At 43.0% G+C, this 15,798-nt stretch overlaps 1 protein-coding gene across 1 annotated transcript in view; it reads left to right on the plus strand.

The window, feature by feature from the left end:
* Positions 1-14,188, plus strand: part of UBQLN1 (ubiquilin 1) — a 34,018-nt gene extending 19,830 nt beyond the window's left edge. Inside the window, exons 8-11 of the mRNA XM_069961788.1 lie at positions 88-171; positions 1,727-1,842; positions 2,119-2,284; positions 12,941-14,188. Of these exons, the coding sequence (XP_069817889.1) occupies positions 88-171; positions 1,727-1,842; positions 2,119-2,284; positions 12,941-13,093 (519 nt within the window). The 3' untranslated portion in view covers positions 13,094-14,188. The remainder of the gene's footprint in view (positions 1-87; positions 172-1,726; positions 1,843-2,118; positions 2,285-12,940) is intronic.
* Positions 14,189-15,798: the final 1,610 nt, after the last annotated feature.

The raw sequence follows: 15,798 nt of genomic DNA on the forward strand, positions 1-15,798 counted from the left end.
CAAAATATAGGGTTTTTTTATCTTTAAATGTAGTAGTGGCCACCTTTTATTTAATGACTTAATGTATGGTTATTTTTTGTCTTCTAGATGATGCAGAATAATCCGCTCTTTGCCGGGAATCCTCAGCTTCAAGACCAGATGCGACAACAGTTGCCCATTTTCCTACAGCAAGTATGTAAAGGAAGAACGTTGAGCTTGGGTTTTATGTTCATTATACACTTAGTAGAGCATTTATCCAACCAGTAGACTTTTTAGAGCCACTGTACATGTGATTGATTCCAGAGCAGCAGTTCATAGGGTGGTGACACTGTTATTGGAAATGGAGAGTTGTTACATTTTATCAGATTGAACAGATGTGCAGGGTCCAAGTGTGAGCTCAGCCCCTCAGTGTAAAGTATAAAATGTAATTTGAGATAAACACTTAGGGGCCCTATTAAACAGAGGGATTGCCTGCCAAATGAGGCAGATATCGGCGATGTAATCGACGTAGCCATCGATTAGCTGATGAACAAGCAAACGATTCCTTGTCAGCTGATTACTCACTTTAACACTGTCAAAAAATAATCTGCCATCAGCCATACTACTTTGTCTAATAGATTTGTAGCTGATGGCTGTAGAAAGGAAAGGGCTGCACAATCATCGAGCTGTGCAGATCAGCTCTTGTTTACTCCTCCACTCTGGCCATGTAATATGGCCTTTCGTCTCACCTGAAACATGAAAGATATATCCACATTATATGCCTTAAATGTATAATGGGTGCTGCTTGTATCTAATGCCAAAACAGCCGCCTCCTCCTGGTTTAGGCAGCTGCCTCAAGGTGGAGAATAGCAAGGTTGGCTGCACTAAGATAGGTTCTCTTAAAGGGGCAGTCCCATCCCCATGATCTGTGTTGTAAATTTCTGCTGTCAAGAGCTTTTGAAAGTTTCTCCTCACCTTTTTAGTTTTTGTTTCTTTGTAATGGTGGAGATATGCTAGTACACTGAAGAATCTGAGCATTTGGAAAGCAGTGGTACTTTCAGCCATTGTAGGTATAGAAAACATTGCAGTATGGTAGATGATTAAAGTGAGTCTGTGACCCTCTGACTTGCTTCTGAGCTGGTGGCACTGCTGAATAGATATTAATGGAAGCATTCGGAACATATCTTTGCTTTGGATGCTCTAAAGGGGGTACTCCAACATCAAGTAATAAAAATGCTGTAGAAGCATATGGCATTGCTTACTTGTTGGCCCTAGTTCTGAAACCACCAAAAATCCATTTGTTTTTCGGGTCCTACATTTTTTCTGCTTTACCAGTTGCTCAGTACTATTCCTAGAATGCATTGGTTTTCCCCTTTTCTCCATCCCACTCCTTCCGCCTTGCCTATTTGCCTCCTACAGCACTCCTGCCAGTTCCCCGCCCAAAGCTGTTGCAGAACATCTTTCATCTATTGCGCAAATTGCAGCCCGCTTTCGGCTTTGTCATTGGCATCATTCATCACAAGCAGCATGCTGTCATCACACCTCACTCTCTGAATAAAGATAATTTTCTGATAGCTGAGTACCCCGTTTAAAGCAATAAATGTGGTTATGAAGGTGGACATCGATTTGTGAATTATAGACTTTTTTTTTTTTTTTTGCTATCTCTTAAAATATATGCTAGATGTTTGTGGAAATAGGAGGAATCCTTTTGTGAAACATTTAACAGAGAAGTCAGTGTCATATTATGACCTTTACCTTTTCCCACTAGATGCAAAATCCTGATACACTATCAGCTATGTCAAACCCCAGAGCAATGCAGGCTTTACTGCAGATCCAGCAGGGATTGCAGACTCTGGCTAGAGAAGCTCCTTCACTTGTTCCAGGGTAAGTTAGAGCAATCATTAACTAACACATCATATATACATTAGCTACTCCCTAATACTATGATCTGAATTTATACTGCAGAGCTCTCAAGGAAACCAGACTCCATTTACTTTCTCGTAATGTGATGTCTACTTTGACATTTGTCAGGGTATAGTGAACAAGATCCTGACTGTTTGACAGGCAGCTATCTATCCTGTAGTCATGACAAAGAACCTATGGATTAGCTTATAGAGAGAAAAAAAATCTTAAGTGTCATCTTGCTCTTGTGTAATTTAGGAGTACTGGTTTTGGTGGTATTGGTGGCACTGCCAACCCAACTCCTGCACCTGTGTCCACTTCTGGATCAACTGAGAACACAAGTCCATTGTCTGGAATATCGGAACCGGGTCACCAGCAGTTTGTACAGCAAATGCTTCAGGCCCTTTCTGGTGCTAATACTCAGGTAAGCTTTGTCAGGTGGTACCAGTGGATACTGTATATTATAACGTTAGTTTGTTTGCTCCACTGTCTTTTTTATTTTATAGACACCAGTGAAAACACCAGATTTACTGAAACCTTCTAATTCTTCATGTACCCGCACAGTCTTAAGAATGCACAAGATTTGTTAAAGCTTCTCATGCTGCATCGTTATGTTCACATGTGATCACGCACTATCCAGAGTGAGATTGCTATGTATTGCTAATCATCCATGTGCCTAATCTATTTATAAAGATAGAAGGGGGAGATTTATCACACTTGGTGTAAAATGAAACTGGCTCAGTTGCCCCTAGCAACCAATCAGATTCCACCTTTTCATTTTCCAAAGTCTGTGAGGAATGAAAAGTGGAATCTGATTGGTTGCTAGGGGCAACTGAGCTAGTTTTACTTTGCACCATTTTTGATAAATCTCCCCCACAGGCTGCAAAGGCAGTCTATATCTAATACTTGACCTAATCCAGTGTCCGGGACTGTAATGTCAGATGCTGGAACATATTGACCTCGCCAAGATGGCAGCGCCCAATGTTACTGCGCTGGGACACAGGATTAGGTAACATGATCGTTACAGACTGCAAAAACATTCTGTTGCTTTATAAATAGATTTAGGAAAAGGATAGTGTGGGGATATGAAAAGTTAAAGTCAGGTGATTTGGTTCCCTTGAAGTTTAGGTTGAAAGATTGCTGCGTTCAACACCTTTTTGGATGTGGCTTTTTTTAGAAGTCCATTGAATTTAGTTGAAAAGACTGTGAAAGAACAGTAAAAAAAAAAATTTGTGTGAACAACCTAAAATATTGGCCGTCTGCTAAATAAATGTCCTGAACATTAGTTTGACGACCGCTGCGAACGGCCGTTGTTTTCTATAGACTTTAATGGAAATCGTTAAAGACTGAGAATAATAGCCGTTATTTAACTAAAAAGTAGCAAAAGAGCTCCAATGTGCAAGGCCATCTCCATTGTCTTTTTTTTTTTTTTTTTTCCATCTCACGTCAGAGAACTGGTTATAGTTGTGATCACACAGAGCTTGACTAAAGACATGGTGCAGAACAGTACACTGTGGTCTTCTGTATAGAGGCTTATGTCAAAGATTCAACAAATGGAGGTCCCATGCCTTGTAGGCAGCACCATATTCTTTGCATTTGGCAATTTCTGTGTATGGGCTTTGTACCCAAACACTGTCTTCTTCTGGTATGTCTGTGTGAGTGACGTGACAGTAGATTACTTTAAAAGGAAGTTTCTCATTGTAGTCATGTGAGCCCCCACTACAATTTGGGACCTACTGTTTGCTAAACTGCGGCCAGGACATATTTGAGTCATTGTTTAGCCAACAGAGTCCACAGTCAGCAGGTGCCGTCCCCAGATCTCCATGCCATTGTGCTGGTGGAACATACTCTGCTACAATGACAGAACTTTGGGTTCTGCTGTGCATTTGTTGTAGAAGGTGGGGCTTCATTATGTGATCTTCTTTATTGTAAGACTGAGACAAGAAGCCCAACTAGAAACCTACTGTGTTCTTTTAATGACATAAATAATCAGAAAGAGACGGTATTGTACCCAGCTCATGTTTTTTATGATTTATATTTCATATACAAATAATGGTCCATAAAGTTCCAATCAATCCTCCTCCTGCACGGAATTCATTGACTTCAGGGGCACATGATTAAGGAAAAAGTCCAGAATTTCTTGGTTGCACTTTTTTTTCTGAAAATAAAGGGTCTGTCTAGGATGGCTGCCTCCCTCCGGAAACTGTCCTAAGTTTGGATGTGGTTTTGCTATACCCCATAAAGCTGGAGAACAGGTGTGGTGCTGTTTTGCAAGAAATGAAACCTCCTCGCATTCAAAGTTCAGGCCATTTGAAATCCTAGGGGGAGATTTATCAAACTGGAATAAAGTAGAACTGTCTCAGTTGCCCCTGGCAACCAATCAGATTCCACCTTTTATTTCTCACAGATTCTTTGAAAACTGAAAGGTGGAATCTGATTGGTTGCTAGAGGCAACTAAGACAATTCTACTTTACACCAGTTTGATCTCCCCCATAGTGTTTAAAGTGAAGATCCAATAAGCCTCTAGATGGTGAGCACATCTGCCCTTATCTCCCCAACGTGAAGATTTTATCTTTTTAATACCCTAGATTCTGAAAGTATTGATTCTCTGCCCATGTTCATATATGAAATGGCTAAAGGCATTCAATATACTGTGTGCTTCTGTACCATTAGTAATGCCATTCAAGTTTTCCAGTGCCCTGGTTTTCAATTTGCCATTGGTACAGCCCACATAACCAGGTCACACAGGACACCACGTACATGCTATTACAAGTGATGTCTTATTTAATGGGAAGAGTATAAGTTTTATCACCACTATGAAATTCCTTAGATGGATACACACAGTTTCAAGTCCTATATGATGTTATTGTCTTACGTTGTATAGGCATACTGTGAGATGATATGCTCCCTAAACTACAACCTCACCTGGATACCTTTTGGCACCTATTAAGATTGCTTCTTGCTATAGCTCACTATACAATAGAGGAATTAAGTCCTTCCCAACATCCATTCTGCATATCCTCTTTAAATCCCTGATTTAAAGGGGCTGGCTGCCTCTGTTTTGAAAAAAAAAAATGCTGTATCAACTACTGACTGATTATAGCGCAAGAGTCAATTGACCAATTACTTTTGATCTCTTTTAGAAACAGGTAGGCACATGAGGAGCTAAAACTCCCAAACCCTTCACCCAATGATAATATGGAGACCCTAAAATGAAAGTTAAAATTCTGTGCTTTATGCCCATGTCATTCTATAACAATAACTCATATGTTTAACCCCTTAACGACATCGGGCGTAAACTTACGCCCTCGCGCCCTGGTACTTGGCGCATCAGGGCGTAAATTTACGCCCGATGTTTCCCCGATCGCTGCGTGTTCACACACAGCGGTCGGGGAAGATGGCCTGCTATAAATCATAGCAGGCCATCTTAGCTTCACGGCACGGGGGGTGGTTAACACCCCCCGTGCTTACGATCGCCGCTATAGGCTGATCAATTCAGATCAGCCAATAGCGGCGATCGGAACCTTTCCGGGTCATCGGCGACCCGATGACCCGGAAAAAAATGGCGGTCGGTGCTGTCCGAGGACGGCACCGACCGCCATTACTGTAAAAAGTAATGGTGATCGCCGTGCCACCGGCCCGATCGCCGTGAACGGCCGGCCGGCCGTTCACGGCGATCGGGCCGGTGGCACGGCGATCAGAGTCCCACAAAATAGTAAATACCTGCCCTGGACCCCTCAGCTAGGCAGCCGAGGGGTCCAGAGCAGGTATTTGTACATTACTCACCTGTCCCGGGCTCCTGATCGGCGTCTTCCGGGTTCGCGGCATCCTCGTCTTCGTTCGGGTCTTCGGCTTCTTCCGTGACGTCACGTTCGGCTTCTCTCGGCTATTTTCGGCTCCAGCGTCGGCTGTTTCCGTATTTTGCGCTCTGCTGCCCTCTAGCGGCTGATAATGTGTAATACACGTATCAGCCACTATAGGGATGTTCAGAATGTAGAAATTTTTATTTATTTTTTTTTTCAAATTTTTTTTTTTCTATTTTCCGCACCCTATCGCCGCTGAGTGTTGATCAGCATCGCACGAAAGTGCGCTGCTAATCAGCAACTCCTCCTTTTTGGCGTAGGGTGTTTTTTTTCTATATTCTACTGCCACGGTCTGCTTATATCACCAACTCCTTTGTTGGCGTAGGTTTTTTTTTTATACTTACTGTAAAAAAACACGTAAAAAACACTACATTACACCACACTACATTGAATAAAGTTTGACACTACACCACTACATACCCCATATACCAATCCCCGTATAAAGATGGCCCCCAGGGTGTTTTCGGCGTCAGAGGGATACGTTATTATTACCTCCGACACCGAAACAGCCAGTGAGGATGAATGGGGGGATCCTTCTTTCCTCCATTCATCCTCATCCTCCAATGACATGTCTGGGGGGTAGCGTAGCGTACGCTGCCCCCCAGACACGTCTTTTCCGCCAGTACCGTCCCAATAAGAGATGACGGTATGGAGTGAAATTCTACAAACTCTGTGAGCGTACCTCAGGGTACACTTACAGATTTAGGGTACGTGCACACTGCGGAATGGCGAAGAATAACCCTTTGTGCATTCCGCAGCTGGCACCCGCCGGCGGACTGATGCGGGCGCATGTCTCTACCCGTGTCATAGACTCCATTCTATGCACGGGCGGATTCCATCGTCCATCCAAAGAATGAATACGTTGGACGGAGAGCGGAATCCGCCCGTGCATAGAATGGAGTCTACGACACGGACGGAGACGTGCGCCTGCATCAGTCCGCCGGCGGGTGCCAACTGCGGAATGCACAAAGGGTTATCTGTCGCGATTCCGCAGTGTGCACGTACCCTTAGAGTGTATGTAGGAAGGGACACCCGAATCCAGCCCCCAGATGCCCCCTCCCCCCCCATCCTCGGAGTTAGTGGGAAGATCGTTCGGGAACTGATCTTCCCACTGCTGGATAAAGGTCACCACCACCTGTACGGGGATAACTCTTATACCAGCACCCCCTCTTCCGGTCCCTCGCTGCCCTGTAGCTTGCGGCACGATCCGAACATATCAGAAGTAGTAATAGGGCCCTAATATTTAGCAGCCATGGAGCGGCCCCAGCGCTTCTGGATATGAGGGACCCCGTATCACACCAGGACAACATTTTCCAGGTGACGTCCCCCACACTGGAGAACGGGAGACCCCAGAAGAAGTGCAGAGTGTGGGGTAACAGGGGGATCAGGAAGGACACCATTTTCCCGTGTGACACCCGTCCTGATCACCCCGGCCTCTGCATACTGGATCGCTTCAAGGCGCACCACACGTCACTGGGGTTCTACATTATCTAAATTCTGTCCCTTATTCCTATTTCAGGGGTCACGTTGATCCAGGGATTATTCTGATCGCCATTATGGAGTCGGGAAGGAATTTTTCCCTGTGATGAGGCTACTGTCGTCTGCCTTACGAGGGTTTTTTTTTGCCTTCCTCTGGATCAACACAGGTTGAGTTTGATGGACACCTGTCATTTCCAACCTTATAAACTAATAATTGGCCTAATCCCCCCAAATAAATTAGAATTGTCCCTTTTCCCCAGCTAAGTAGGTATGGCTGCCATTCCCATTAGAGGATGCCATGATGCAATTACAAAGCCTCTGTGCGGCCAGGACAGTAGAAACCCCCACAAGTGACCCCATTCTGGAAACTACACCCCATAAGGAATCTAAGAAGGGGGGCAGCGGGGATATGGCCCCCTGGTGACGGCCACATTTGGGACGTGAAAATGAAAAAAAATTGTATTTTTTATTTTCTCGGCACATGTTCTACGTAAGTGCCCGTCACCAGTGGGGTCCATATGCTCACTGCACCCCTTGTTAGATTCCTTATGGGGTGTAGTTTCCAGAATGGGGTCACTTGTCGGGGGTTTCTACTGTCCTGGCAGCACAGGAGCTTTGTAATTGCGACATGGCCTCCATCCTCCATTCCAGCCTCTAAATGGCGCTCTGTCCCTTTGGTGACTTGCCCTGTGCCCATATGGCACATTATGCCCACATGTGGGGTATTTTCGTACTCAGGGGACACTACCCTACACGTTTTGTGTTCATTTTCTTTTTTAACCCCTTGTGGAAATGGAAAAAAATCAAGGCTAGACCAACATTTAGTGTAATTTTTGTAAAATTTTTACTCTAAATCATTAATCTTGTCATGTTTTTTCATTTTCACAAGGGGTTAAAAGATAAAAAAAACATTTAATGTGTAGAGCAATTTCCCCTGAGTACGGAAATACCCCACATGTGGACATAAAGCGCCATGCGGGTGCAGGGTAAGCCTCCGAAGGGAAGAAGCGCCATTTGGTTTTTGAAGGCTGGATTTGGATGGAATGGATTTCGAGGGGCCATGTTGCATTCAAAAGGCCCCTGTGTTGCCAAGACAGTTGAAACCCCCCACAAGTGACCCCATTATGGAAACTGCACCCCTCAAGGAATGTAACAAGGGGTGTAGTGAGCATATGGACCCCACTGGTGACGGACACAAATGTGGAACAATGTGGCGTGAAAATGAAATATTACATTTTTTACACTATAATGTTGGTTTAGCCTTGAATATATCATTTTCACAAGGGGTTAAAAGAGGAGAAAAAAAACAAAATGTGTAGCGCAATTTCCCCCGAGTCCGTAAATACCCCACATACGGACATAAAGCGCCATGTGGGTGCAGGGCAAGCCTCCGAAGGGAAGGAGCACCATTTCGTTTTTGAAGGCTGGATTTGGATGGAATGGATTTTGAGGGGCCATGTTGCATTCAAAAGGCCTCTGTGTTGCCAAGACAGTTGAAACCCCCCACAAGTGACCCCATTATGGAAACTACACCCCTCAGGGAATGTAACAAGGGGTGTAGTGAGCATATGGACCCCACTGGTGACGGGCACAAATGTGGAACAATGTGGCGTGAAAATGAAATATTACATTTTTTACACTATAATGTTGGTTTAGCCTTGAATTTATCATTTTCACAAGGGGTTTCAAAGAGAAAAAAACACACAATATGTGTAGAGCAATTTCCCCCGAGTCCGTAAATACCCCACATGTGGACATAAAGCGCCATGTGGGCGCAGGGCAAGCCTTCGAAGGGAAGGAGCACCATTTGGATTTTGGAGGTTGGATTTGGCTAGAATGGATGATGAACGCCATGTCGCATTTACAGAGCCCTCGTGCTGCCAAAACACTGGAAACCCCCCACAAGTGACCCCATTCTGGAAACTGCACCCCTCAAGGAATCTAACAAGGGGTGCAGTGAGGATATGGACCCCTTGATGATGGGCACATTTGTGCCATGAAAGTGAAAAAATGAAAATTTTCCCTTTCACGTCACATTGTTCCACATTTGTGCCCGTCACCAGTGGGGTCCATATGCTCACTGCACCCCTTGTTAGATTCCTTGAGGGGTGTAGTTTCCAGAATGGAATCACTTGTGGGGGGTTTCCAGTGTCTTGGCAGCACGAGAGCTCTGTAAATGCGACATGGCCCTTGAAATCCTTTTCAGTAAAATTCGGCTTCCAAAAGCCAATTGGCGCTCCTTCCCTTTGGAGGCTCGTCCTGCGCCCCCTTGGCACTCTATCGCCACATGTGGGGTATTTCTGTACTCGGGAGAAACTGCGCTACACATTTTTTGTCTTTTTTTGCCTCTTATCCCTTTAAGAAAATGAAAAATTGAAGGCTAGAACAACGTTTTAGTGTAAAAAATAAATTTTTCTTTTTTCACGCCATATTGTTCAGAAAATCTGTGAAGCACCTGTGGGGTCCAGATGCTCACCGCACCCCTTGTTACATTCCTTGAGGGGTGTAGTTTTCTAAATGGTGTCCCTTTAGGGGTGTTTTTTAGGTTTTGGCACCCCAGAGCCTCTGCCAACCTGAAGTGGTACAGTCAAAAATGACCAAATATAACGGAGGCGTTGAAATTCACTAGGCGCTCCCTTATATCTGAGGCTTGTGGTTGCGTCAAATAGCGCAATACGGCCACATATGGGGTATTTCTATAAACTGCAGAAACGGGGCAATAATTATTGGGGTGCATTTCTCTGGTAATAGGTTTATAATTATGAAAAATATTGGATTACAATAAAATCTCTGCACAGAAAATTAAAATTTTCAAATTCCTTACACACTTAGCTTTTATTTCTGTGACTCCCCTAAAGGGTTAAAACACTTTCTGGATATGCTTTTGCAGAGTTTGGGGGGTGCAGTTTCTGAAATGGGGTGCTTTGTGGGGCTTTCTAACATACAGGCTCCTCAAATACACTTTAAACCTGAACAGGTCCCTAAAAATATCTGATTTTGAAATTTTACTGAAAATTTGGAAATTTGCTGCTAATGTTTTAAGCTTCCTATCGTCTAAAAAAAATGAAAGATAGTTTAATAAATGCCGCCAACATAAAGTAGACATGTTGCTAATGCTATTTAATATATAATTTATGTGGTATAACCACTTTCTGTATACGCAAAGAAGTTTCAAAGTTGGAAAAATGCATTTTTTCACATTTTTTCACATTATTTGGGTTTTTTTCATAAAGATTTGTTATGAGTATCGACTCCAATTTACCAGAAATGTAAAGTACAATATGTCACGAGAAAACAATCTCAGAATCAGCCGGATAGGTAAAAGCATCCCGAAGTTATTAATGACTAAAGTGACACTGGTCATATTCATAAAATTTGTCTCTGTCATTAAGGCCATTTCAGGCTCTGTCCTTAAGGGGTTAAGCAATAAGGTAAAAAAAAACTATTTTGTGTCAGTGTCCCAATATATATATCGACCTAACTGTATCTGTAAATTGCAATCAGATCAGCCCTAAAATGTCTTTTTTTTTTTTTTTTTCTAAACTAAATGACCCCACACTTAAAGGGAACCTGTACCCCCCCCCCCCCCCCGCCCGATCGACCGCGCGCTAGAGCCCCGGATACTTACCCCATCTCGCCAAATCCCGCTCCTGGAGCAGGTACCGCTGCAGAGATGAGTCCAACGCCCATAGAGAATGACGGCTCCCTTCATTCTCTATGGGCATCGGATTCATCTATGCAGCGCACACGCCGGGCTTCCGACGAGCATATCTCCGTCCTGGGACCGGCTCCAGGAGCGAGACTTGGCGAGATGGGGTAAGTATCCGGGTCTCTAGTGGGGGGTCGGGCGGCCTTCACCCCAGCACAGGGGGTGACTGGTTCCCTTTAACCCCTTAAGGACGGGGCCAATTTCGATTTTTGCATTTTCGTTTTTTCCTTAAAAGGCCATAGCACTTGCATTTTTCCACCTAGAAACCCACATGTGCCCTTATTTTTTGCGCCACTAATTGTACTTTGCAATGACAGACTGAGTTTTTTCATAAAGTACACTGGAAAACCAGAAAAAAAATAAACGTATGGTGAAATTGAAAAAAAAAACAACGCATTTTGTTTATTTGGGGGGTATTTGTTTTTTACACCATTCGCCCTGGGGTAAAACTGACTTGTTATATATTTTCCTCAAGTCGTTACGTTGAAAAAGATATGTAACATGTATAACTTTTATTGTATCTGATGGCCTGTAAAAAATTCAAACCATTGTTAACAAATATATGTTCCTTTTAAAATCGCTCCATTCCCAGGCTTATAGCGCTTTTATCCTTTGGTCTATGGAGCTGTGTCAGGTGTCATTCTTTGCGCCATGATGTGTTCTTTCTATCGGTACCTTGATTGCGCATATGCGACTTTTTGAACGCTTTTTATTACAATTTTTCTGGATTTGATGCGACCAAAAATGCGCAATTTTGCACTTTGGGATTTTTTGGCGCTGACGCAGTTTACCGTGCGAGATCAGGAATATTATAAATTAATAGTATGGGCGATTACGCACGCGGCGATAGCAAACATGTTTGTTTATTTGTTTACTTTTATTTATTACACAGGAAAAGGGGGGTGATTTAAACTAATTAGGGGAGGGGGCTTTTTTTATTAATAATGACACTTTTTTTTTTTTTTTTACACTTATACTAGAAGCCCCCCGGGTGACTTCTAGTATAAGCACTCTGATCTCTCATTGAGATCTTTGCTGTATACTTATACAGCATAGATCAATGAGATCGGCACTCGTTGGCTTTCAGCTGCTGCAGGCGAAAGCATCCGGGATCAGCGTAATTTTGGCGGAGACCCCGGCAGGTAAAAGACACTGAGATCGCTCCTCCGGGACAATGTCCCGGGGGGGCGATCTCTGCCACTAGACACCAGGGATCGGCCGCAGCAAGTAATCGGATGCAGCTGTCAACTTTGACAGTTGCATCTGATTACTTTATTAGCAGGCACGGCGATCGGACCGCGCCCGCTAATAGCCGCGGTCCCGGGCTACGCGCGGCCCTGCTCTGAGCTCACTTACCGACCGCAGGGCGTAAATATATGCCCGTGGTCGTTAAGGGGTTAATCATCTTATGTCCATCAATTCCCTTAGTTAAAGGGGTACGTAGATATATGTTCCTACTGCACATACCCCATGCAGTAGGAATGTATATATACATTCCTGAGGTTAGAGGTGTTTGATGTCAATGGGTCCGCTGCAGTGAGAGCGGCCCCGCACACATCAGTGTCCCGGGAGCCCAGCATAATGACAGGCAGGTGCAATCCCGCAGCTGCTTTTAATTAACCTCTTAAACACGCGATCTATAGTGATCGCAGCGTTTAAGGTACTCAGTGACAGGACCATGGTGCGGGTGTCCCGATCGCTTGTGCGGGCGGGGGTAATCCACTTACCTCTGTCCTGTTGGTTCAGCATTCTGTGTAGAGTCTGCTCTCAGGCAGGCTCTATGCATATATTGCCGATAACACTGATCTATGCTATGCTATGGCATAGCATAGATCCGTATATGCAATCTAATGATTGCATGATTTACAGTGAAAACAAGTGTTAAAAGTCTAACTTGGTTGCCCTCCTCTGGCTATTAATGTTGCAGTGATGACAATAAAATATATTTTTACAGTTATATTAATTGTATACAGAAAAGTTTGAGAACTCATGCTGGTTGTAATGTATATATTTTTTTCATTTCTCGCAGCTTCAGAATCCAGAAGTAAGATTCCAACAGCAGCTGGACCAACTCACCGCAATGGGATTTCTAAACAGAGAAGCAAATTTACAGGCTTTAATAGCAACTGGAGGAGACATCAATGCAGCTATTGAACGACTACTGGGATCCCAACCATCATAGCGCCCCTTCCCAACACAGAAAAAAAGTGTAATTTATTTTTGATAATGGCTTTTAAGTCCCGATAAAACACCTGCTTTATTTCAGTTTGACTCCTGGAATTCATTGTCCTTACAAACTAATGAATCATTTAGTTTGGATGAAGTGCAGTAGTTATCTGAATCGTGGGAATCCAAGCTCTTTCATTTGAACGTGTTGCATGTATCACAGGCCACCTCTTCTTTAATTTGTTGCTTGTGATTTTATTTTTTTTTTATTTTATTTTATTACCCCGCTGCCCTCCCCCAATACACACACACTTTAATTTTTTCCCCTTTAATCTTTTGATGCAGTTGGTAAACAGGTTTAAACGAACTATATATTCCGTCACAAGGTAATTGCTTTAAATTCGTAGCCTTTGGTAGTAATTTATATAGAATACAAGGAAACCGTTCTGAAACAAAATTGAGTAAGGTTATAATTAGTGATCCAATATCGCTTTTTGTGACTTCAGCATGTATTTTTGCTAGCATAATGCTGTACGATTCATACTGCTTGGTTTTCATTTAGCATTATACTTTTTTTTTTTTTTCCCCCCCCTCTTCCTCTTTTATGTAAACATTAATCATTTTTCAGCAATACGTTTAAAGTAGTCCTGACTGCACAACCACAACGAAATAAGGTAATCCATTGTATTTAGGAAATTGTGAAGTAGCGAATCTTTCAAAAAGAACTGTCAAGGTCAAAGAGACACTGTAGTGGCAATATTACTATGGACACAGTATAGGTTTTAGAAACATTGTAGGAGAGAATGCATAAGTCTTCATTGATAGCAAGGCCTTTTGTGGTGACTTACTTACTTTACTTTCGTTCTTTAATATCAAGTCAAGACAAAGTTAACCCGCAGTTCTACCAGTCCCTGCTTCTAACACCAGTTTGTAATGACACAGGCAGGTAGCGCCACAATCCAGTTCTGTTTTATGTGACTTGATTTCAGGATGTGAGAAAGTGTCATGTGCTCTAATAATTTTTAACCACATTGTACAAACAGATTATCCTGCGTTTTTATCAGTAGTTCTCTCTCTCTCCTGTGCACAGGTAATAAATAAATGCCAATAAGTCTGTTTCTTGGTCCCTTTTCATTTCCCACCTCACTTCATGATATTCATTCAGCAATAAAAACACTAAGGGATGTTATTTATCCCATCCACACACTACAGAAAGTCTGTACAGAAATTTACCTATGGCGCAGAGTTCAAATGGACATGATGTCGTCAATTTTTGTTTTCAGTGGGGAAGGAGAAATCCAAAAGGGCAGTTTTTAAATCCTGTTTGTTTTTCTCTAGTTTAATAAACAAAATTCACGGTAACCAATAAAGATGATCTTGTGTAGATTTCACTGTGAACAGTCCACGGCATGTACAAGTTACCATATTCTGAGGGCCCCATCACACACTTCCCTTCTGCATCAGTAGACTACTTAAAAGGGTTATCCAGTGCTACAAAAACATGACAACACGACTCTTGTTTCCAGTTCAGGTGCGGTTGCAATTAAGCTCCATTCACTTCAATGGAACTGAGCAGCAAAACCCCACCCAATCTGGAGACGAGAGGGGGAAAAGTGGCCATGTTTTTGTAGCGCTGGAAAACCCCTTTAAAGTGACTGTACCACCAGGCCCAGGCTGAGGCACTGGAGGCAGGCCAACCAACCCTTAGTGGGAGGAAACCCCCGCCCCTCTGATAGGGTTCCATTGATTCTAATGGAGTCACGTCATGAAGGGGCTTGAGTTTCTTCCCACTAAGGGTGGGTCGGCCCGCCTCCAGTGCTTCAGCCGAGGCCTGGTGGTACAGTCACTTTAACTAATGCTGCGTTTTTAGGAATACCACAGACCCCATGGCTCTAAATTGACACGCATCACCAGGCGGCTTATGTAAACAAATTTACAGTTTTACTACAAACTAGTGGTGAACGAGCATGCTCTATCTGGTATATTGCTTGACCGAGCTTGGGTTACTGCTAGACACATTAGAATGGCATACTGACAGATTTCTAATGTGTCTTGCAGTAAAGTATTGCATTTTTTTCATTAATTTTTGCTTATTTCGTACTTTTGAAGGGATGTGTAAACGAAATGTGCAAAAATTTGAACAATTTTTTTTGTTTTTTTTTAATTAAGTGGAATTTTGGGGATCAGTGGCACTTTCTTTAAATGTATTGTATGGTTTTAAAGTATTTTTTAACCCAGTTTGTGGTGGTTTTCTCCCATAGTTTTGTTTTTTTTTTTCCTGCTCAAGAAGAAAAACTCAAATGTTTGTTGCGTTTTTTCTTAGTTTCTTTTTGTAGATTGTACTGAGAAAACACTACTAAAAAAAATAGACTTAAATACACAGTGTTTTTGTGGCTTCCCATACCTGACTTGGTTGACAGCTGCATGTTGGGCCAGGGATGGGGGATGGGAGAGGGAGGTGCATCAGATCAAGGGCTTGAGAGAGTCTGACACTTTGCCCTGGAGAATAAAAGCATTTTCATATGTTCTGGGAGTAGAGACCGATATGAAGTACCATGTGTTGAGATCTAACAACATTGTCAGCAGTTTGAGAGTAAATCTGCCAGCTGCAGTTCATATGCCATAGAGGCAGTTTTGGGACACTAAATCCAAGCTTGCACAAAGACCTGCTGGTGGTTTAGTGTGACAGGCTCCCCTTAATAATAATTGCTAAAAGATGAG

The sequence above is a fragment of the Dendropsophus ebraccatus genome, chromosome 3 (genome assembly GCF_027789765.1).
Source record: "Dendropsophus ebraccatus isolate aDenEbr1 chromosome 3, aDenEbr1.pat, whole genome shotgun sequence".
Classification (NCBI taxonomy): Eukaryota; Metazoa; Chordata; class Amphibia; order Anura; family Hylidae; genus Dendropsophus; species Dendropsophus ebraccatus.